Source organism: Emydura macquarii, unplaced genomic scaffold, assembly GCF_026122565.2.
Source record: "Emydura macquarii macquarii isolate MOO-44397 ecotype Brisbane River unplaced genomic scaffold, CSIRO-AGI_Emac_v2 contig_587, whole genome shotgun sequence".
NCBI classification, from domain to species: domain Eukaryota; kingdom Metazoa; phylum Chordata; order Testudines; family Chelidae; genus Emydura; species Emydura macquarii.
Window position 1 is genome coordinate 4,749,249 of NW_027130724.1, and position 24,853 is coordinate 4,774,101.

Consider the following 24,853-nt stretch of genomic DNA (forward strand, 5'->3'; position numbering starts at 1 on the left):
CAGCTCTTAATGAACCTATTGTATTTATTTGAATCAAAGTGCATAGGAAATTCTGGAAATGGAAGAGAATACAAATGCTATATTTTAAAGGGGAAAAGCTCTCTACATGTTTAATCAACTTCCCCTCTCATCATATGAAATGCTAATCATTCTTTTACTGCCATCACACTTACATGATCATGGATTACAGTATTACATGCAGGTATTATGTTCTCTCATGAAGAATTAGCAGGAGGAAGAATGTGTTTTGGAGCAGCGATGATATGGACACCCCCATAAAAAACCTCAAGGTGCAGACATGCCTTGCAGCCCAAGAGCACACTGGACATCTGTGAACCTATGCCTGATTTACAAGAGGTAATCCAATGTTTTCTATAATGTTTCTGGGTGTCATTACTTATTATTGTACAGAAAATGAAGCTTTTAGAAATGTAGTGATAACTGGCAATGTTGAATTTTAAAAAATGTGTTTTTATTTTGCTGGTATTGCACATAATGTTATTTGCTGAAGAACAACATCTCAAAGGAAAACAATGCTAAAATAGCAGACCCTTGACTGATGGAGCCAAAAGAAGTACTCCACCAGTTCAAAGGAAGATTCTTTTAACAAGCTTTGCTAGAACCCTGAACACCTACAGCTCCTCACATCCAGACAAATATTTCCCACTCAGTGATATACAGTGGCTCTTGTTCAAACACATAGTCAATTCCCCTTCTTATATCCTGCCATTTGTTGTCTCACTCTTCAGGATGGGGATGAACCCATGATTTCTCCTCTGTTCTGGTAAAGTGATGGTCCCGAGAAGAATGGTATTCTAATTCTGAAGCTAGTCGTTCCAGTAGAACTGCTGTTTTTTATAGGTAGAGCTAATGGAATTCATGGATTGTCAAATTAATGGTAGAAAAGTATCCTTAAAACAATAGTGATGGGGGGGAAGTGTAATGCTTTGTATTTCAAGAAAAAAAACTATTTTTTCAGCAGGTTCTGTATACATAGTGCCTACACACAGTAAAATAGTAACCACTTTATAACAGCTACAAAATAAATGCATATTCTGACACAAAATTAAAATTAAGTAAAAAATGAACAACCATATTTGTAATCTGCACTGCCATTTAGAAGACAGAAATAAGCATTTGCTTTTCAGATACATGGTATTAGCTAGACTCCAGAAAACCTTCTAGAAAGGAAAGTCTGTGTTAGGGACAGGAAACTTCTTGAGTTCCCCTGATGAAATGACATAGTGGAAACTCCATTAGTGACAGGAATGGTTGACTTTGCTTCCTAAATCTGCAGATCCCTTGAGATCCATGGAAGCCTTCTACTTCTCAACTGTCTCCTGCCTTCATTCCCTATGCCCCCACTCCACCCCCTCCCATCATCCACAGCAACATAGATTCTGTGCTTCCATGCTTGCAGGTCTTCATCCATCACCCTTCAGATGTAAATTCGTTTGATGATGGTAGATCCCACATGAAATGCTGCTGGTGGTAAAATGATTATTGCACATTGAATGTCTCGCTTACACAGTACTTAGTGGGAAGTCATACTGGCCTGATACAAAGCCCAGTGAAACCACACTGACCTCAGCAGGGTTTGTATGAGGACCTGTGCAAACTTTCAGAATGCGGTGTGCTAAGCTTTTGTGTTTCCATTTGTGAGACATATAAATCCACACCTGATAATATTTCTGGACTGTTTAAAACATGCAATCTAGAGCAAAGTGCCTCTTTTCTTCATCTCCATACACTATATCTTTTGATGATGTTAACTACTCTCTCATCAATTACCATTTCTGAGCTGATGATTCCCAATTCATTTACTTTTCTACTCAAGTTTATACTGTAGAAAAGGCCAGAAAGGTGATACTTACATATTTTTTGCGAGGAATATTGGGAATTGCCATCTCCTCAGATGGGCAGATCTCTGATGGGTCATCCATTTTTTGTAAGGTGGCAAATGTGTACGCATCCAGCAATTTACCTGCAAGTTGAGATATACAATAGATCAGAAAAAGATCTATCTAGACTAGTGTGATGAGCTGATGGTAGTGTTCTGCACTGCCATGCAGAAAAACTCATGTTCTGTTCTCCCACCCTACAATGTGCTGGTGAGTAAGTGTATAGTAAAGTATGTTGCTAAAGAGATTGGAGAATAATTCAGAATAGGACAATACCAGCATAACTACATTAAGAGAGGAAGTGTGTGGGCACTTAATGAAAGTCATGAATGCTGGTATGTGCTGGGTTTGGGGAAAAATTTGATTTCCATGTTTTAAAATAGTTGTATTTGAGACTGTTGTTTACACTTCCTAAAAGCAGATATCAGCCTGGAGCATCCAGATGAGAACAGGAAGGAATGTGCCAGCTCCTGCATTTATGCTGCCTGATAGGCATTGGATGATATAAACTGTCACTTATCAAATGGCTTTTATCAAGGTCATATGCTACCAGCTAATAAGTAGCTACATAACTCACAAATCTACCTGTCTTCCTCTGTTCAAATCCAAATCTCAGTGTATCTTTTGGATGTCTCTTTATGGATATCCAGCTAACAAGTTTAAATTCAATGGGACCTAAACCGAGCACTCTAAATGCTCCTCTCTCCTCCCTTTCTCTGTCAACCTGGACAACAATACCATTCTCCCATCTTTCCTGTCTGAAATCTGGCTGTCATCTTTGACTCTGCCCACTCTCTAGACCCAAGATGTGCCTAATTCTTGAAGGTTCTTAGATGTTTCTATAATATAAATAGAAATTGGCAGTGTTCTAGAGAACCAGGGTATGGTGGTTGATAAGCTTGTTGGTGAGTTATAAGGGGGTCCTATTTATTTCAGAAACAGAATGGATAATCTGAGCACAAGAATTTAGCTATCAAATTTCCTCATTGATCTGGTGTGGCTAGATCTCCTTGTGTTTTGCATGGCCTTAGATCTTACCTTCACTAACAAACTCATTTAGTTCCTGTCCATCAAAATTCCCACACATTCCACAAGTTTTCCTCATATATTTTCTCTCGGCCATAACCTAAGATAAAAAAAAATCCAAGGAAATATAATTAAGAAGTATTTGTAGGCCAGGATCTCTTCTCAACTAACCTTAGTTGGGATACCCAGGTAAGATCAACCCTTTCAGTTAATTTCTTGTCTTGAGGGAACAGAATTTGAAGTGATATGCTCCTTTTCCCAGTCAGGTATTCTGTTCCTCTTCTCAGTAAGTGGTGATAAGAAATGTGGGACTGACATTCACATCTGTGCCTGAGAAAACCCAGGTATTGAATTTTTTTTTTTTAAAAAGAACACGTTTACTAGATTTCTTGGGTTTATTTATACTTTTTATATATGTTTGATATCTTTTAATGAGAAGGTAGATTTGATGCTCTTTCAAGTGAGCATCAAAGAATTATGCTACCTATAAGAAGGCAAGATGTATGAAAGCCAAGTGCTAGTTTCCACCGCACAGCATTCAATGCATCTTAATCCTGACCTGCAAACACTTGTTGCTGTTCCACTGTTGAGTTTCTCCTGAACAGACATTACAAATTGTTTGGAGGTGATTTTCTGCTGTGGATATGGGCTAGGTGGATAATGTTTCTGCTCCAATGATGCTTTAGGGCTTCAGAGCATCAGTTGCAGAAGACTTCTGCCTTCCATAGCCGGTGAAGAGCGAGTAAGAGGAAATGGACATCACCTCAACAGATCTGCCCATACAGGTGTCTGAAGCTTTTGGAAGTTTTGTTCTTGTTTATTACATTTGTTTTACATTTCTCTCTGATTTCTCTAAACTTCATCTCCATGATATTCACAGCCTTGGACACTGGAGAAACAGGAGTTGTTCTTAAAAGTGGAGCACTTCATTCTTTTATTTGCTTCAGTTTTACTCCTGTGTCACTTGATTTACTCTGCTAACTTCAGTAACGTCGCTGCCGATTTATATAAGTGTACATGAGAAGAGAATTGGGCCTGAATTTCCTAAAAAGAAGTGTATGAGATGGTGCTCTGGGCTTGACCTCTGCTCCTCATATACTGTAATATATTTATTTAAAGACAAATAACTGGATCATACTCTCAGAAGAAATGTCATCTTCAGCTTAGTCCCAAGTAATTTAATTCTATATCTAGATCCCCACCACAATTCCCTCTACCTCTCTGGAATATCAGTGAAGCACATAAAGGTAATGACAATATCTATTTACTAACCTGCATTGTAGCCAGTGAGAAGAAAACTGGTTTTATATATTTTTATGTGCAATAACTGTCGCCTATACTTACATCCATTAATAAGGTGATTAAATGCCTACACAGCCCTCACCTTGGAGGCTTATGAGCCATTACTGCATACACTTAAAAGACTTTTAAAGGACAAATCCACAATCTCAGCACAAATAAAAACAATGAATGCATGTTAAACACCACTTAGGGATAGAGAGCTTTCAGTATTTAAGCAAAAGTTTCTCCTTTGCTTTGTGACAAGATTTTACTCACCATGAGATAGTCATCATTGTTCCAGACGACTACCAGCTCCATCTCCATCAGCTTGGTCACTAGGCGGACATTGCGTCCAAAAGGTGCAATTTGGATTCCATTGCTGGTATATGGTAACTTGATGATACTGTTATGAGGAAGAGAAAAAATTGATTCCATTATTTAAATGTGTGTATGCTAGTAGCAGGTGCTAGTGGGTGGTCATTGTTTCTAACGTATATGCTACATAGCTATCTGTGTACCACATGGTATTTGGTGGCAAAATGAAAAAGAAGTTTGTTTCTTCCCTCGTAGTTGGGACATTTCAAGATATCTGAAAATGCTACTGAATGCAAGACAACCAGCTGGTAAAAAAACAAAACAATATATAGCTAAAGCATGATTACAATATGAAAAATCAGTATGGGATATGAACATTGGGGTGGGTGGGGGGATTAAGGCATTATGTTAACAGTAGAGCTCAGCTTGGTTTGTTTTGTTTTTTATAAGGCAATTGTTAATCCCCTCATAGGTACTTTCTCTCACATTTTGTCTGAGTAGGAGTAGCTGACAGTTATTATCCTGAAGAGGTCATGGGAGTCACAGTCTATGTTAGTATAGTTATTTTACCAGGGCCGAGGCCACTGTCAAGAGGAATCGCATAATGGGAGCTGTGTAGCAGGAAGGGGACTTGACTCTTGTGGTTGAATTCTAATGCTAGATACCAAAGAACCAATATAGCTATGTACAGAATATATTTAATCATTGCTAGTATGGGAATGGTAAGTTTAAAATGCAAGCCATTGGGCCATTTATACAGTTGTCCTTGCAAATCAATCCAGAAGCAATATATTTTTTCAGTGCAGTTTGCCAAATTGAGGTACAATTATAAGAAGCGCTGGGTGAATTAAATGATTTTTGGCTCACTGGCTGTTCCAAAGAACTGAAAAAAAATTTGGTTTAAGTCTAACTGAATTTGAAAATACAAAAATAAAAATGTGGAAAATCAGAGAAGTCCCTTTCAGGTTTCATGCAACATTTTGTCTGACCTGCAACATTTTGTTTCTGAGTGTTTTTAAAGGGGCTAGATTCACATAATGACTGAAGGTGCTGGTGCCATTTCTCTTATAAGCTTTAGCTCAATGATTAGGGCACTCACCTGGGTTGTGGGAGGTAAAGGTTCAGTTCTCCTCTCTGCCTGATGGTGAGAAGGGATCTGAACTTTAGTCTCCCCTGTTGCATAAGAGTGCTCTAGGCATTGGGATATGGGACATTTTGATGTGGGTGTCTCCCTCCTGTTGAAGCTGTACTGATGTGGATAAATAATTAAATAGTCATTGGGCCAAAGAGACAGAGTCACTTGATAGCCAGATGGTTAGGGCCCTCGCCCAGGAGGTGGGAGATTCAAATACCCAAACCAATGACTATTTATTTAGACAAATTGAATTTACTATTCACTGAAAAAAATGTATTGAGCTGTAGGTACAAGTCCTGTTCTTCTGCTAATGATAGTTGTAAATATCTGAGTGAATATAATAAAATACGAACTTTCTATAGCCTTCTATATCCTTTCTCTGCTTTTAACCACTGGCAAAAACTCAGAGTTGCCCAACTCTTGAACATTACTGAAACTTCATTTTGGGAATTTCAGCTTCTGGAAGACAATGTGTCTAGAGGAATGACAATCAACACATTTCCCAAAGCTCCCCAGCAATTTCTCTGATTTTGCTGCCTTCTGAGGGCAGTAGTTCTAAGAATAATGAAAAAAGAAAACAGCCATGGCAAGTAGGGAGCTCCCGATAAGTTTCCTGCTGTTCCTCCTATTTTCTGTTTCCCTACTGAAGTGCAACACTCAGAAAAGTTTGGGTTCATAGTAATTGACGTTCAAAAAACTTCAAAGCAAACCACATCTAAACCTCTAAATTTCACCTAGTTTCATGAACTGGCCTAGGTGAATTTGAAACTAGACTCAAGAGGATTGCTAACCTTTAGGTCAATGTAGTTTTAATTTGGGAATTATTGTGAGATGAAAAGTTTCAGATGCTTTTTGGCTTCACATGGAGTGTTTTTCACAGCCATAGTCTATGCTTGATTTACATTTATTTGGGGGTTATAATCTGCTTTGGTAGAAGGAGATAAATTCAGTGTCTAGCTAGATTATTTGTGTCTAATTTCTATAATTTATTAATCCACTTTGGGCATGAAATAAATAAGTGAAATGGACAGACTGAGCTTTCTCTGCAGTACAATCACAGACCTATCTAGTGTATCTCACATAGCTCTTGCCTTTCTTTACTTTCTTTACTTGCCTATGGTTTTCCATATATCCCTGAAGCTTACCCAACATCCTTGAGTATAATGATGCTCTTTTCAACTGTGATGACGACAGGTCCCAGCTCAATGATGATTCTTGTAATTTTTTTGTTCAGCCCACGGCGGAACTGGATGTTGAAGTCTGGAGTAACATCATCGCATACAGTGGCGAAGATGTAGTTGCAGGTCCCAGAGAAGTCATACAAATAATTATCAAAGGTGGAGAAATGCCCTGCACCCCAGGTAGAACATGAGCCCTTGTCTAAGAGATGAAAGAGAAAATGTATTTAGGTTATCTTGTGCCATGACTTGATGAGACTGACAGTCATTTCAAACACTACCAGGCATGTTCTAATAGCAGGAAAAGCTGATAAGCTTGGAATTTAAATAAATGTAAATAAACTCACAGAGAAACTGAATTTATATTCAGTTTAGGATCTATTCAGTTTAGGATCTATTCTTTTTTCATCTCCTTTTTTGTGTGTCTATGAATGACATTTGCATTAGATCATCTTATTTTGTCTCTCCTTAAATTTTAAGTCCAATATAGTACTGATGAAAGATGCTCTGAAACACATTTGAACTGACTACTTATACACAGGGCAAATGCAGCATGGATAACACCATTGCAATCTTCTTTCTCATTGTTTCAGAAAATGTGCCTTAATTCCAGGGGTTAAAGAAAGGAAAAGCAGGAAGGAGTGCAGATTTTTTTTCTTTCCTTTGCTCTAAGTAGAGGGGAGCTTTTCATCTCTCTATAGCTTGGGAAAGCACTGCTCCTCCAGGTCCCATCTCTTCCTTGGCTGGCATCTCCTACTTTAATTACTGCTCAACCCTAATTTTGAGTGACTACATCTAAATACTGGAGAAGGTAGTTCAGGGTCCATGTCCACGTGCCCATTCAGTCCCTGGAATCTGCTGAGATTGCTATCAGGGACCTGATTAGTGACAGTGATGTGTAGAACTAGTCATCATTTTTTTTGTACAAAACTTCTTTTGGTGAAAGATTCAGATCAGGCAACACAAGAACATTTCACAAATTCATGTTGTTTTGGAAAAAATGTTTTGGCTAAAAAAAAAACAACCCTTGAACAAATAAAAATATTTCATTACATTTTTAAAGCAAAATATTTCAGTTTTTTACTTTGAAATGACTTTTTGTTTCAAAATTTCCTTTAATTTTATTTTAAAAATCAAACATTGAAAAATGGTCAAAATCTAAATGAAGTATTTAGATTTTGCTGAAACTAAATGTTTTTTTTGGGGTCCAATGACTTCTTATTCAACTTTTTGATTTGTCATGACCTAAAATAAAACTTTTTCCTGATATTTTTGGAATTGCCAGGGAACTGAAAAATCTGTTATTTGCACAGCTTTAGTTGTGCGTAATGTAGTCACTTGTCCTTGATGTAACAAACCCGAACCTTAAAGGCATGACATGTTTTTGGGTTAAAAACTGGAGGTGTAGAAGCAATGGGCATATCACAGAATAATAATGAGCTTGCAGAGACATGTAGTTAGGCCTCTGTCAGACATGTCATGTTGGACTGGGGAGAGAACAATATAGTGAACTGAACTGTGCTGTGGTTTGCCTGAAACCTCTACCTTCAATAAAGGCATTAGAATAATTCACTGAGCGGTCAGATTTCCAAAAGTGGTCAGCACTCACACTTGAGGAAACATTTTTCTAAAAAGTTCAGCTGCTAAAAAGGCAGCAAAATAAATGATCAGATTTTTAAAAGAGTCCAGCATGTCCATCAGTGTCAGTGGTCTTTCTTCTAAGTTGACAAGAAAGAAACTAACTCTGGAGGATATTTTCCAAATATTTTTGTCAAAAAATTGTCTTTTTCCCAAATGAAACATTTTTAAAAGAGCTTAAAAATATATTTTTATTATTTTTGCAGTATTTTAGTCAATTTTTAGTCAAAAGAGTTTTTTATTAATTAAATACAAAATGGCAATAACTATTTTGATTATGGTCTTGATAACATTTTGGGTAACCATTTCAGTTAAAACATTAAGAAAAATTTCACAGAATAATAAGTCCATTTTGAATTAGAATATATAAAAATATGATTTAAAAAAATATACAAAAATGTTTTATATTGATTTTAAAATTTAAATTGGATTTACATGTTTCTTTCTTCATGTAGTTTTTTAGTGTTTTACTTTCTTCTCATTTTAGTGTTTTAAATTGCTAAAGAAAATGTTTTGTATGTGTTTCTTCTTTCCTAATTGTTATAATTTCAGACTTCACAAAGCATTTTCACATTTTAAATCTTCATTTATGCTGAAAAGACTATTTCAGGGCCTCATACATATCTTTACTTTCGAAGTCAATGGGGCATGTGCTCCGAAGTCCCTTAGATGCTTTAAAAATCCTACTTTTAGTTGTCTAACTACAGGTTTATGAACCTAACTTGTATTTTTGAAAATTTTGGCTTCCCTGAATACAAAGGTTCACAATAACTTTGTCAAAGTATTGAAAGTCTAAATAATTTTTCATTATCACAGTGATGCAATTTTGTTTGAAGTGGCAAAGATTTTATGTCACTAAGAGAACTTTCAAATAAAAAATACACTTTTAGCTCCTGATACTGCAAACATTTATGGGTACATACTTAAGCAACATGAGTAGTCCCACTGAAGTTAATGATTCATATGAGTAAACCTGCTAAAGTATTAACAGGATCAGGACCTTAATTTTCAATAGTTTGGTTTTTTTTGGCAGTTTTTTAAAATTCAAGTAAGAGACCCTAGCAATAGTGGCATTTAACACCCCCCCCCCCCCAGCATTTATTATAAATTTCAATCTAAAGTTGAAATAGCACACATTTTCAAATTAGTTTTTCAAAGCCTAAACCTCATTTAAGTTGATTATTTTTGAAAATATTATTTAAATCACTCCCACCCTATTTTTCAAACCTGCAAAATGGAAACAACTTCAAAACATGGGAATTTTCCATTACATTTTTCAAACAGCTTTAAAGGATATAATGGTTACCCTAACTCCTTCTAAAGGAAAGTCCTTTCAAAATACTTCACCACTTTTATCCAGCGAGTGTAAAAGAAATTGTTACCTGAACGCAGCATAGCTACATTTTCTGCACTATTGGACTCTTCACTTTTGTCATCTGAAAAATAGGAGTTGGTTAAACATTATCACTGATCCTTCAAGCCAAACCTTAAATATTTTAACATTAACACAATACTCGGCTTTGCACCTGCTAGTGAGGCTAGCTTGTTTGGTTCTTGCCAATTTTCCATTCACCGATAGGTATTAGTGGGTTATAGGGAGGTAAGAGTGCCATAAGTGATATTTTCTATAAATATAGGAACACTGCGATAACCAGGAGTGAAGTTTTTCAGTTAAAATTCCAATGTAGATAAATAATAAATAGGAATGCCAAAGGATATAATCAGTGCCATGAGTGCAATTTTCGCTGAGTGACTTAAGCTGACTTTCCTTTTGTGAATAGGCAAGAGACAGGCTTTGATAATTATTGTAGCAAATTGTGAGCAGAGATGAGGATGGCAGAGGAGATTTTTTTCTCCTTGATCTCTGCTGCTCAGGAAATTTGCTCCCTTTAGGGTTCTCTTCTTATAGCTTTTACTGCTTTTAAATACTCACTTAAATTGAGCCAATCACTCCCCCTGCTGCCTGAAGGAAAATAAATAGTTACAGTTTAGAATCATCTTAGTGTAAAAAATCTAATATTTATATAGTTCTTTCATCCTAAAACTCTTTATAAACTAGATTCAGGAATCTCATCATCCATCAGTGAAATGCAGCCATTTCTGGGGTGAACGTAGCAGCCTGTTAACTGCACGTAGTTTAAGATAGAAAGTGAAGAAAATAGAATACTGTATTTTATCCAGGAAGAATTTAAATAGGGAGAATATGTGAGATAATTTATTCAAAATGCTAGAAGTGACATGTTGAGTCTTATTTATTTAATTTTTTTAAAGGTATCAAAGACATTTTTAGCTATCAGTGCTCAGAAATATGGCTGGGTGAAATTTTTGCACAATTTTTTTTTCTGAAAAATGCAGAGTCAGCAACATAAAAATGTTTTGTGAATTCATGTCAGTTTCACTGAATTGTTTCAATTAAAAATAAAAAACTAAACATTTATTTTGACATTTTTTAAACAAACCTTTCTGATTTTTCAGTTCAAAGTGACTGTCCAAAATTTCCTATAATTTTATTAAAAAACCCAATCAACACATTTAAAAAGGCTTGAAATCAATACAAAATGTTTCAACCCAAAATGATATTTTAAAACTTTTTGATTCACCTATTTTTTTTTTTTAATTTCATGTTCAGTTCCACCCAAAACAATTTTTTTTAATTGCCAGCAAACTGAAAAATCCAGAATTTATGCAGCTCTGCTCAGGAGTCTGGACCATTCTGTATTATGTCTCAGGAGACTAACTGCACCTCCAGCAGTATAGTGCCTCCTAGAGCCATACTGTCATTGCTTCAAAGTACAGAATGACTTTGATGGACAGAATCAAAGTGGTAAGGGAAGACCGTTAAAAACTAAATATTCACTGCTGCAGATAACTTCAGAAACGTGGTATCTTCATACACTTGGAATAGAAGGTACCAGAATCACTTGCAGGGAGCAAATGTTGAATTTTTAATGACATCCGCCATATAAATGTTACTATAAATGTATTAATTAGCTTATATTAATAAAGCACTTTGAACATTTAAAGCATTAAGGCCCAGATCCCAAAGGAATTTAGGCAATCTTAGGTCTAATTAGGTGAGGAACAGCCTAACCAAAGAATTCAGACCATGAATTCAGAAACTAATTTCCAAAATCTACATTTTGTGTGTGTGTGTGTATTTATATTAGATTTTTAAGGAGAGTTAAACATTTACATATTAAATAAGTATCATAAAGGCACAAGAACCACTTGTGATTTGATTTAAATCCATCATTCTTTCCAACTCTGTAGTAAAATGCAATACCAGAAAATGTAGTGCTATGGGTTAGACCCAAATTATGGCATAAGTACTAGGGACTCAGGAAGCTGCCTTATTGCCATGGTAATTTACTAAACCCAGGAGTCACTTTATGAGTGGATTGCTATGGTAACCATGGCTTAGTGATAGAGGCAGGACTGTGGCAATTAAAGCCAGTTTTGACAGCAGGGCTGCAGGGGGCTTCCTCCCAACACTGACACAGTAATGCAGGAGAGGGCTCCCTGCGTGGCTGAGGGGCCAAAGACAGCAGGGCGCAGGGTACAGGAGAAGCTGGAGTAGGGTGACCAGATAGCAAGTGTGAAAATTCAGGACAGTTTTTTTCAGGGCGAAGGGGTATCGTTGTGTATATAGGACAAAGCCCCTAATATCGGTATGGTCCTGATAATATTGGGAGGTCTGGTCATTGTAGGCTGAAGTCATCCTGGCCTGTTGGAGCACAGACCCCATCCAGGACTGCAAAGAGGAGTATGAGCCCCTGGCCGTGGGGGAGGCCGCTACACTACTGAACAGTTCCTTTGTGGGACGTTTTCCACACTCTTGGCTGGTGAGTGAGGGAGCAGGGGCCGTGACAGTGGAGCTGCAGAGGGCTCCCTGCACAGCCTCAGGGTCAATGACACTGGATCCCTGCAGGCACAAGGGGGAGGCTGAGGTGCTGGTGGGGCAGAGCTGAGACGCCTGGCCAGGACTGCAAGGAGGAGGATAAATATTGCTATTTATGAAACTTTGTGATATGTGTCCCACCTGTCACACAAGTCACAGCTTCCACTGCAACTAAACTCCCGTTCGAGGCATCACTGCTTACTACTCAGCTGCCACCTAATACCTTAGGTACCTAAACTCATTCAGTGCCTAAATTTCTGCTGTAAAAGCTCCCAAAGCATGTAGGTTTCTATCTCTGGGCATACGTACTGCTGCCTTACTCTAGGGATATGTCTACACAAGATTAAAAACCCATAGCTGGTTCAGGTCATTTGACTCTGGCTGTGGGACTGAAAAATCACTCTGTAGACATTTGGCCTCGAGTTGAAGCCTGAGCTCTGGGGCCCTGCAAGTTACTACTTCTTTGAAGGCTAACCCTTCAGCCAGAATTTCTAAGCATAGCACTTTAAATGAACTCCTCTACGCAGGGACACTCTTATTGTGTGTTTTATTCAGTGCCTTGTACAATAGGGGTCCGATCCTGATTGGAGCTGATGGGCACCACCTCAGCTTGAATGTATAATAACAGGCAAAGTATTTACCTCTTTTCAGAAGCTCCTTCTGCCTGTAGAGAAATTGATGGGACATATAACTCCCTTCAAGCCCTGTGAAAGCAAAAGGTATCACAGATAAGTCATCATCACAAGACAAAAGAGAAAAGCAGCATCAGTTTTTAAGAGCGCCATCCTCTCCTTTGATTTACTGCGCACATCACTGTGATACAGAGAACAATTACTTTGCTTGTGTCAATGCATACACAGTTTGTAATTAACTACTTCTCAACTGGTAGGAAGGTACTTTAAGTGGCAAGAGCAAAGAGAATATTGCAGAAGCCATATACCACTCTGTTGTGTCTTTTGTATTTTACACAACATATATAATTTGACGAAACAACCCAAATATTTACTAATCATATATAACATACAAGGCCTAGCTACATGTATACACTGCTGTTCTGCAGAATTCTAGTGGCTTCTGAAACACAAAAGATTGAAGGCCACTAGAGGGCCCATTAACTTTTTAAAGTTGCAGATATTATCCAATTCCTATTCGTTGCGCCCTCTGATGGATGACTGAGGGTGATGAAACAGTTGGCACTAGGAGTAGAGTGAGAGGATGACTGATGTGCTCTCTCCTGTTCGGATGTGGGGCGATGTTGAGACCTATCTGTGTTTAAAATAGCTTTCATTCTCAGTCATCACCTTGTGTTTCCCTTGAGCAGAATTTGATTTAAATACCCAGCTAATGAAAAGCAGGTATTCTCACTTGTGCGGATCGGAGAGCAGGGCTAAAATGCTCAAGAGCAAAGATGGTAGTAGGGACAGAAAAATTCTCTGCTATGGAACCTTTTATGAACAGGAACAAGTTAAAGATTGAATGACTGAACTTTCTGCAAGATCTCACAGCCACATATGATATAGTGTATTCTGAAACTTTTACAGAAGCCATGTGTGGAAGAGATTCTGAGACTTCAATCCAACAGAGCCCAGTTGAATCTTATTTATGAAGAGCTTGTAGGGCATAGAGGGGTTACTGTAACTTCTGTAGCAGCCAGGTTTGGTAGCTCCCCACGTGATGGTATGTGATGTTGAGATGAGAGAGAAGAAAAAGAGAGCTAACAAGATGGATCTCTTATATTTTGTAAAGCCATAGAAAAACCAGAGAGAGACCTTGTAGCTAAACTGGACTACAAGTAAATATATTTTAAATGCACAAACTCCTCATTTGGAGAGTTTTGAGGCAAGATGATATTTTGGTTAAGGCAATGAGTTGCAGTTCAGGAGATCAGGGTTCAATTTCTGTCTCTACCACAGACCTGATGTGTGGCTTTGACAAATTACCAATCTCTGTGCCTCAGTTTCCCATTGGGATAATACTTATCGCAAAAGGTGTTGTGAAGATAAATTTAATTATGTTTGAGAGATCTAAGCTATCGCAGTGATGAGAGCTATATATGGGAAGTACTCTAAACATATGGGAAACTACTGAAGTGGTGGAAATGCATTTACCAAAAATGTTCTCTTCACAATCTGTGACAACTTCAGTGTGCTGTCTTACAGAGGAAACAAGTAACTGTAGAGTTCAAAGTATATGAAATTCCATAACCTTAGAGCTTGTCCGTACGAATGCATTGTTTGCAGAAAGCTGGGGTGCAAATCTATCCCACAATAGCCTGCTGTCGTCTAAGTCTTTGTGTGGCCCCTGCTGCCATGTGCTAAACTTCCCTAGTGCACTTTAATCTCTTTGTTCAAAGTAGGGTAGATCAAAGTACTCTAAGGAACTTTTAGTTGTCTTCAAGTGACGGAGAGAAACTTCAATGAACTTCCTCACCAGTCACTTGACCAGCAGGCTGCCAGTTATCTTACCAGTCAATCAGCATCTTTAGTTCCCCAATGGTCTGAGATACCTAACTTAAGAGTGCAACAGATTCTACCCACACACCCTCAGATCTTGGCATAATTTAGAACATAGCAGGCCACTGGTTTCTCTTAATTTTGCCAGTTTGTAAGAAACCCCTATGGGCAGGCATTTACAGAGCACAGAATGATCCAGTTTTGCCCTCCTCTGCCCTTGATATGTTCCCAGTGCATCTGTTACAATGAGGGGCAAAAAGGGAGTAACATATAATTAGGTAAGATGGCTGAATGGCAAGTGAAGTTTCACTGTTCAAGTCCAATGTGATGGCTGAATTTTTGAGATTGTATGGATTAATCAATTTGTTCATGAATCCATTGAAGGTGAGTGAAAAGTTCCTCGATTGCTACAACTAAATCCCAGGCTATGAAACCTGAGTCACCCCTGCCCCTATTCACAGAAGTCAATGCCTTTTGTGGATATTTGCTAAGCAGGACTTGAGAGAGATCCTTAAATTATTACTTGAAAGGCAGACCATCTAGTGAGCCTGATGTAAAACATGAGGTCTAATGCTTCTGATCCCCCAAAGTGCTAATCTTATAGGTTGTGTGTTGGTTTCAAATGCTGTCACTGTCCAAAAGCATGCCAAACAGCTTCAAAATACTAAATCTACCCTACTCTTACTTTCTTTCTGGGAATGGAATAACTAAATGGACTAAACGGTGTGTAGAAAATGGACATACAAATGTATCTGAGATAATTATGTTAAATCTGCACTAACTTTTTTTGTTCCAAAAATTCCTGCTCTACAAAATATGGATCCATATACTGAAAGCTTGTAGCCCAGCCTTGATCCTGTCAGACTTGAACTACTCAAATAATTATAATAGCGTAATTTTGCTCAACAGGCATATTCAGCCTTCCTTGTCTAGCTCTAAAAAGCTTAGTGAAAGCATGTTAGTAATTTTCTTAATCTTTTGACAGTTACCAAAATGTACCAAGTACTATGGTTGGAGCGAATTGCATCTTGTGTCCAGTCCTATATAAGAGCTGTGTGGGAATTTTCCATTAGAATGTTTTTTTGACAGAAAATGCAATTTCTGAAAAATGGAAATTTTCCATGGGAAAATTTTGATTTTGCCAGAAATTTGCAATTTTCTGTTGGGAAAATTGAAATGAAAAATGTGGAGGGTTTAAGCTGACTCAGAACTTTTTTTTTGTTGAGCTTATTCAAAATGACATTGAACTGCATTTTCCTATCAATGCATTGTCTTATTGGAGTTGTAGTTTAGGCCCCTATTTTCTCCTGTGGGCTGGGCTTCCTGGAAGACTAAATCTTCCCATAATGCAATATGGATTTTTCTCTGACTAAGATGCTTGGTGCACCCTGGGGGTCACATGACTCTGAGTGTACTATGGGAGATGTAGCCTAACCAGGGAGCCTGGTGCACAAGCAGAAGTTGTAGGAATTTGTACGCTCTAGCTACCTATGATTGGTTGGGGTATGCTCTGTATTGGTATTTTGTAACTCTGGAGAAGCAGATAGAAGGGTTAAAATAAATAACCAAAAATATAAGATAAATTTGCGTGATGATAATTAAAGATAATGGCAGTATTCATCTTGTAGCTGCAATAGTAATAATCTAATCCAACTACAACGTGTTCACAGTTATTTCTAGTCAATCTGAAGTTATTCAGTTACTTTTATCTGTTTCTCAGCTAGGTGCCAGCTTAGCATCTCTACCTGCACGTGAGTACCTAACAGTGCTCATTGTTAGAGTAAGTACCGTATATGTATACAATATCTCTTTCGGATCCAAGGCTGGCTGTCTATTGTGACAGCCAAACTGAGTAAGCTACAATTAAATATCAATATAGTAGGTAGGAGCCCTTAGACCATATCAGGTTATAGTTAAAACTAACCATCTTAATCCAGTTTGCATTATTAGTCATTTTTGCTGTATTAAGTTAATGTACACATATTTGAGTTAGCTATGGAACAAATAAGCAAGTCTCAAGACTTCCATGAGCTTTTATACCATATACATACTGCAATGAAGAATATTTAAATTTAAAATTAGAGGTGGGCCTGAGTTGCAAGGAAGGAAGGAATTTGGATCCAGGGGTTTTGGTTTAGTCAATTATACAGATAGGAGCTAGTCATGCAGTTTGGGTCCAGACTGTGAAACTCTGAAAACTCCCAAAGCAAACATCTGGGTGTTCAGATCAGAGGTTTAGGTTCAGATTCATGTCCACTTAAAATTATTATGCTTTAAAAGCTTATTTGAGATAACTAATTCAGTGTTTACTTTTATGATTCCAACTGAACAATGTGAATATTGTGTCTAAAATGTACAACCGTAATCTTAAAACTTTACATCCAAAACATGGCTGCTTGTCAGGGAATGATTCTGGGAATAGCCACTCATTTTATTGGTAGTGCAGCAAATATATTATCTATTTATCAGGTACTTATATGGCTCACATCATGCTAGTAGCTGAGTGCCTCACAAACTTTAATGTGTTTATCTTCACAACACCCCTCTGAGGTGGGGCAATGCTTCTATCCCCATTTTACAGATGGGGAACTGAGGGTATGTCTACACAAATATTTAGTTCACGGCAAGCTGGAATATGAATCTACTCCACACTATCCTGCCACAGAGCTACTGTCCCTGTGGATCCTGCTGACCCGCATTGCTGTGCTTTGCTCTAGTCCTCTTTCGAAAAGGACTAGATTAGAAGGGTTCACATGGACAGCTAGAGTGTGGCAGGCAAGTGTGGGGCATGTTCACACCCCAGCTTGCTGCGAACTAAATCTTTGTGTAGACAAATCCTGAGGCCCATAGATATGTCTACACTACAATCGGGGGGTGTGATTGCAGCACCCATGCTAGCTCACTGAGAATGGCAATGAAGCCATGGCAGCAGTGACAATGGCATGGGCTAGCTGCCTAAGGAGGTACCCACACTCTGGGGTGGACTTGTACTCGGGTAGCTAGCCCATGACATTGTCTGTGCTGCTGTGATGTGGCTGTTATTTTAAGTGAGATAGCTTGATCAGAGCGAGCTCTGGTATGCCTACACATGCTGTAATGACACCTTCCAACTGCAGGGTAGGCATACCTGGGGAGGCTAGGTGACTTGCCCAAGGTCACACAGGAAATCTGTGGAAAAGCAGGGTTAACATTTAAATAAAACATATCATTACAGACAAAATATGCAAAAATGACACTCAACATCTTGCTCAACATTTCTTGTGTCTGAGTCTAGCTGTGTGCTTCACAGGCAAAAATAAGTTTACTCCTCATAGCACTGCTGAGCCACTGGAGCAATGAAAGAACTCTGGGTTTTATTTTGCTTCAGGCTTCCTTAGTGAGCTTACCACTTAATGTCTCTTTTAAAAACTGTGGATTTAGTATTCATGAAAGGTGCTGTATTTCAGAGGCTGGTGCCACAAACATAGAATCATAGAGTTTAAGGCCAGAGTGGGCCACCAGATCATCTAGTCAGACCTCCTGTATATCACAGACCACCAAACAGCATCCAGCCACTCCAGTGCCAAGCTCAACAACCAGAATTAGACCAAAGTATTACAGCTCACAGGAAACTAAACAACTGTGTGCTATGGACAGAGAATAGGGGGGACTGAGGTGCATCAAAGCCTGAGGCCTCTGCAGTGGCAGAGAATTGATTAAGTGAGATATATCCAGATGGTCCTAAAAATGACTTAACTCCTCTAGTTTTCTATAATAGAAGTACACCTGCACTGTCCCATCAGTGTGCCGCAACCTTTGACTAGGAGGATTTATCTTAGAAGTAAGAAAGTTCAATCTCCATGTTTATTCATTCCTTGGTCCCTCTGCAGTGACTATCAACAAGGATATCAACAGTAGGATTTGATCACTAGGAACTAAATAAACTACCACCTAAGCTAATCAAATAGCCTTCCAATGGTAATAACTTTTGGCTACCATTTATCTGGGCTGGTCTTGAAACCGTGACAGTGATAAGGGCTCTGTATCAGCCGTAAGCTATCTCTTAGGTTCTGATTACGGAATCTTTATTACTGGTGGTCAGGTGAGAAAAAACACAGCTTGACTGTTCAAATTCTAGTTTGAGTATGGAGAGATGTCAATTAGATGCATAATCTTTTGACTTCAAATAGGACACATTTGATCTGGACGTCAGTGGCCCTGAGCAAATAGAGATCTCCTCTGTGTAACTTTTATAGACACCTTTACTTTCATTAAAACTGCACTTTAAGCCTCTTTGATGATGACTTATTGCAGAACTCAAATCTAATACTTAATACCATATTGATAAGTACCTTGGAATACAGCCTCTGAATTAGATTTAGGATTCAGATGCTATATTCTGATTTTGGTTACAATGGTGTTAATGAAGTCAATCGAGTTATTTTGGATTTATACCTGTATAATTGAGATAAGAAACTGGCCCATGGAGTTTACATAAAGCTTTAATTGTTCATATTTTTCTTTTTTTCATTTACAGTATAAATCTCTAATTTAAGAATAATATGTACTGTTACTGGATTAGTATTATATGGGCCATTAAGTGTGGTAAACACAATACAGAAGAAATAAATTTAGCTTTGTTCAAACTAAGCTAAATAAATTATGCGTTTTAGCAGCTTGGACCATGTGCTTGAAACATTTTTGGCAGCCTTCAGAGCAATTGTAACAACTGATAATTATGGAGCAGACATATAACAAATAAAAGAAAACCACAGTCTAAATCAACAAAAAATTAATCACAAAGTAAGGAAGGCCCTCAAATAATCCAATGCAAGCACTTGGGGGAAAAAGAGGCGCACTACAGATTCAACATGTTTACTTGTCAACCTCAAAAACAAACAAATCTATTACATCCAAAAGGGTTGGGTCAGAATGGGAGCAGGGGAATGTAAGGGGCAGATCCCTTCATGAAACATAAATTTATTAGTTTATATAAAGAGTTAGAAAAACACATGGAGAGAGTTCATTTTAAGATTTTATAGATTTGAACAATTTCCCCCTTTTCAAGCACGGAAGCCCTCTTTTAAAGAACAGGTTTAATAACTTGTATTTTAAGACCTAAAGCAATTTTCTTAACAGGCTCAATTCTACAGAGGATATATGTGTAGATCTCCCACTAGTAACAGTGTGAACCCTGCATGTGGAGCTACAGCAGGGTGGAAACACTTTGCTGTTTGCAAACAAAATATACGATTTACCATAGGTCAGTGAAACAAGTACTCTAAGTTCTATATTTTTGAGGGATGTGACATTATTCGCTTACTATGTACCATGCAGTGAATGATCCACCAAAAGTCCGATCCACCAAGAGTCTCAGTAAACAGAAATTCCAAACAGAGAGGAAGGGAAAAAATATTTAAAATTTTTAAAGTTGTATTTTCAGTCACATATTGGTGAAATATGCAGTTGCATATTTTTAACATCTGATGGGAAAAAGTATAAATTGAAGTGATTGTAATTCCACTGAAGATGGGGAAAGAGAGAAAAAGGTCTGAATCCCATGTACTGATAGTATAATAATGAAATCTTCTAACGTCACACACTGCAATCTCCCCTTGTTTCACTATATATCTATTTTCCTTTGAATAACACATAGTAAAATATCCATCAAAAGAAATCTCATGTCTAGCTAGAGATCTTAGACTTACCTGTGCAGTGTAGAAAACTGCAGGAAATTAGTAGTAGTAGTGTCAAAAGCATGATGTCTGCCTTGACTGGAGAGTTTCTTTTTCAGGGCTCTCCTGCCCTACCTGCTCAAAAGGGGCAGAGCTGCTGCTGCCACCTTCAAGACTTGCCTTTTCAAGCTTGGATGCTTTATATATAGAATTGCAAAGCCGTCCCTCATTCCCATGGACTTCAGAAATTGCAACAGCTGGCAAAGTGGAGTAACCGCCAAACAGGATCTTCCACCTTATCACATTCAATACACCTAAATGCCATTTATAAAAGAAAAAAACACGCCACAAAACTCCTCCAGTTCATTATCATTTTTCCAAAGGCAGTTTAATGGATGCTTTGCAACAGTTCAAACACATTTAACTCTATTTACTGTACAAATTTGGTATCACATCCAAAAGAAATGCAGATTGGTAGTGCATAAATTGTGATAAGGAGAAGACTAACATTGGGACCAATAGCCCAAGTAGGAATAATGAGGTGAGGTGAACTGGGATGGGGGGGAAGTAGGGAGAGAGATGCTAAAGTATGAGTGAACAGTGCAGATCTCAAATCTTCTGATTAACTCTCTGTCAACAGTCTCATTCATCCTGGAGCATACACAAGGCGGGGCAAGTAGAGGCCTAAGTTCGGGCCTGCCCAATAATCGTCAGGGGCACAGAACTCCACTGGCCCCAGGTCTGAGAGAGTGAGCTCTTCCAGCCCTGGGATAGCTCTGACAGTTCCTCTGGGGCCATGGGGGCGAAGTTGGCCCTGGATCCATGAGGGGAAGCCAGCTCCTTCAGCTGAGCATGGAGAGCTGGCCACAGGGGGGAGAGCGGACTACAGGCGGAGAGCTGGCTATGTGGCCCCATGTCTGCCAGGGAAAAGCCGGCTTCTCCGGCCCTGGGGCTATGGGAGAAGAGCCAGGTCCTTCGGCCATCGTAGGGGAGCCAGCTTCTCTGGCGCTGGGGCCGCTCTGGGGAGAGTGAGCTCCTCTGGCTGTGGCAGGAGCTGACACTTCCTCTGACCCTGGGGTGGAAGGAGGGGTCGAGAGCTCCTCCAGCCCTGGGGGCATGAAATGTGCCCCTCCAAAAGTTGTAAAATTTTTATTCCTGTGCACGCCCCTGTATTCATCCTTTCCTTGACTGACTTTTCAAGCAAAATGGTGAAAAAATTTTCTTCAGAAGAAGTGATATTTGTTTCCTCTTGAGGGGTGGGAGGTAGGATTACAGCTCACCTCCGGATATCCTACTTTCATTTGTATTGACATGTTAGTTTCCGTATTGGGCTATCCCATGACAACACTTTTTAGTACCCTCTAGAAGTGATCCCTTCAGCCAGAGTTGAGGCATGTTAAGTGGTTCAAAGTAGGTAGCTTGTAGCAACACTGCCACCTTTGTACCAATTATATGCAGAGAAGACTTCAGTCCTCATGGTGGTTGATATAGCATATTTCACCAGCACTGAAATTGCCTTTGACAAAAAAGAGTGGAATTAAGCTAGAGATTTTCTTCCATTCTTATAACAATGTGATAGATAGAAAAGATGCCTTTCCCTGTGAAAATACCAAATTTATGGGTCACTTCTCCATATGCATTCTCCTTGGTTCTATTTTTTTACGTGTGGACCACTCTCTTTATGCATCATATCCCTGGGTTTCTGTCATTCTGCGATCACTTGTTTTATCTCCTTACTAGCTGAGTACACTTTCAGTGGCTCCTCATATTGTTCCCAAACAGACTGTTACCAAACAGACTGATGGGCATTAGCAGTGCAGGCATTATTTTTAGTGGAATATTGTTGCTCAGATTGTTTCTACATCACAAGTCCCTTCCTCCATTCCTTTCATTCATGCACAACTCACATTCAGTGATGTTTTGTCAACATTTGAAAAAGAGACAGTAGGTTTCCTGGCCTAGAAATCTGTTTAAGCTGTTTTTCATATTGTTGTTCATTCACAAATGCATACACCTGCTGGCATCTTCAATGAAGCCTCTTTTCTTTTGGCTGAGTACAGGATTCAGCTCTCTGATAAAATGTGGAGTATATGTAAGCCCACTTGAGGTGCATCCACATTATTATGGGTAGCTCAGGAGCACAGCTAACCTGCATTCTGTGCCTTTCGCATAATATCAGAAATTCTATTTCTTTTTCCTCTGTAGCATGGGACATTGGTGGCTTGCAAGGATAATCAGGGTATATCTCATTAAATTAAGTACCTGCCATTACAGGGTCCCCAGGCACTAGTGCACTTCGGTCCCTCCTGTTCTCTGCCTGTGGCATACAATACTTTAGTCTCCTGAGGGCTGTAATTCTGGTTGTTGGGCTGATTATACAGGAGGTCAGACTAGATGATCTGGTGGTGCCTTCTGGCCTTGAACTCTGTGACAAAGTTGTGCATCCCTAAACCTTGGAGGCACTATCCCCTATTCTCCCCGATCAGGTACACATGGTTATTTGTTTTGAGTGTATCAAGCCCCAAGCACATCTGAGCAGATTTATAGTATCTATGCAAAACCAGGTGTTTCCGGTGACTTGTTTTTTACCTTTATTGTGTTTGTAAATAAGAAAAATATAAACCAAGTAAAAGTCAATAGGAAGACAGGTATTTATTTTCTTACTGAGGTTTTAAAATTTAAGTGAGGAAGTGAAAGTCCTGAAGTCTGATTTTTCAGGGATACTGACTAGAACTGGTTGGAAATTGTTTTAGCAAAAATTTTTACCTTTTCATTGAAAAACTGGTTTGTTTTGTTTTTTTCAGCAACTGAAAACCAAAACATTTTTGGCCCAAACCCCCAAATTTCCAGCTGAAAATTTTCTGGGTGGGGGTTTCCAACAAAAAATCTAAAATTTTCAAGGAAAGCAGACACTTTCTATGAAAATTTTCATTTATTTAAAATCTAATTTTCCATATGAACATTTTTTGGTGATGAGCCACTAATACTGAGGACTAGCAACTCACATGGCTTCAGCTAGAGTTGTGTGCACTCAGCTCATTTAAAAATTTGATCCATGATTTTTTTGTGACAAGTTTTGAATGTTTTTCCTTTGTATATGTTTTTAAATTTTGGCTACCATTGACTTTTCTTAACTGTACGCCAACATAATGAATATTAAACTGCATATAATTTATCTCTTTTCTGAGCTATCTTAGCTGTTCCATAGATCTTGCTTTAAATATTCCAGAGGTTTTTTGAAATTTTATCCCAATGTGTTTATCTTTTAATCCTTCCTGTATGCCTAAAAGCTTGTGATTTAATTAGTACTCTTTGTTTTGTGACAATATAAATGAGAGAATATAAATTTAGGCCATGATTTTCAAAAGTGACTCATGATGTTGCATGTTTTTATTCTTGGGTCCTGGACTTGAGATACTTTAAAGGGACCTGATTTTAAAAAGTGACTGCTAAGCACTCTCTCAAAAAGTTGGACCTTTTTAAAGTGTGTCAAGTAGAACATCCAAAATCACAAGTCATTCTTGAAAATATTGACCGTAATGGTAAAATTTTAAGTCTGCAAAACAGCTTAGAAAAAAAAAAGGTTAATTAGGCCAATACTATATTAAATCTATTATCGTATCTATCACAGTGCTTCATGCTGGCATATAATACACTAAATTTGTATAAAGAATTAGCTCCTAAATTCTTATAAATGCCACCAAATCTTGGAACTTCATTTTCTTTTCTTTTTGAAGTATGAGTCTTCTTTCTCCTTGACTGAGTTAATTAAAACAATCTAGTATCATCGTTGTCAAATGCATATTTCTTCTTTGGGTGATCGCACATGTCCATTCCACTTCAGGTGTGTGCGCTCAGTGAACAGTTGTCAGATTTTTCCTTCAGTGGTACCTTTTGGGATAGCGCATGCGCATTCTGCTGCCTGATGCTGCTGCTGCATGATGACATAAAGGGTGGAACCATCTATGATGGTGAGTTCTCTCTCACTGCCCATGACATTTGTTGGAGCATGTGTTCTTGCTAGCACAAGATTTTCCTCCTATCTGTATGTAGTTTGTACTCATTTTAGTACTTTTTAGCATTGATTAGTTATAAATTTTCTTTTTAAGTGTTTTAAGCTACTTGCTTCCTTATCATGGGTACTGATACTGGGGAATGTGTCAATCACTGGGTTTAAACCCTGCCATTCCTGCAAGAAGCCAATACCGGTGAGTGACCCACATTGCCTGAAGTGTCTTGGGGCGGCTCATGTGAGAGATCAGTGTCAAATTTGCAGATTTTAAGCCTAGAACCAAGGAAGACAGGGAGGCCAGGCTTAAGTTTCTGCTGATGGAGGCAGCACTATGCTCATCTTTGGAGTCTTGCTTCCTGCTT

The 24,853-nt window shown here is 38.4% G+C and overlaps 1 protein-coding gene across 1 annotated transcript in view; it reads right to left on the reverse strand.

Moving 5' to 3' along the window:
- LOC137148009 (mucin-6-like) overlaps window positions 1-24,473 on the reverse strand; it is a 79,357-nt gene extending 54,884 nt beyond the window's left edge. The window contains exons 1-6 of the mRNA XM_067540417.1: window positions 24,371-24,473; window positions 9,857-9,910; window positions 6,804-7,038; window positions 4,485-4,611; window positions 2,940-3,027; window positions 1,875-1,984 (exon numbers count right to left, since the gene is read on the reverse strand). Coding sequence (XP_067396518.1) covers window positions 1,875-1,984; window positions 2,940-3,027; window positions 4,485-4,611; window positions 6,804-7,038; window positions 9,857-9,910; window positions 24,371-24,473 — 717 coding nt within the window. The remainder of the gene's footprint in view (window positions 1-1,874; window positions 1,985-2,939; window positions 3,028-4,484; window positions 4,612-6,803; window positions 7,039-9,856; window positions 9,911-24,370) is intronic.
- Window positions 24,474-24,853: the final 380 nt, after the last annotated feature.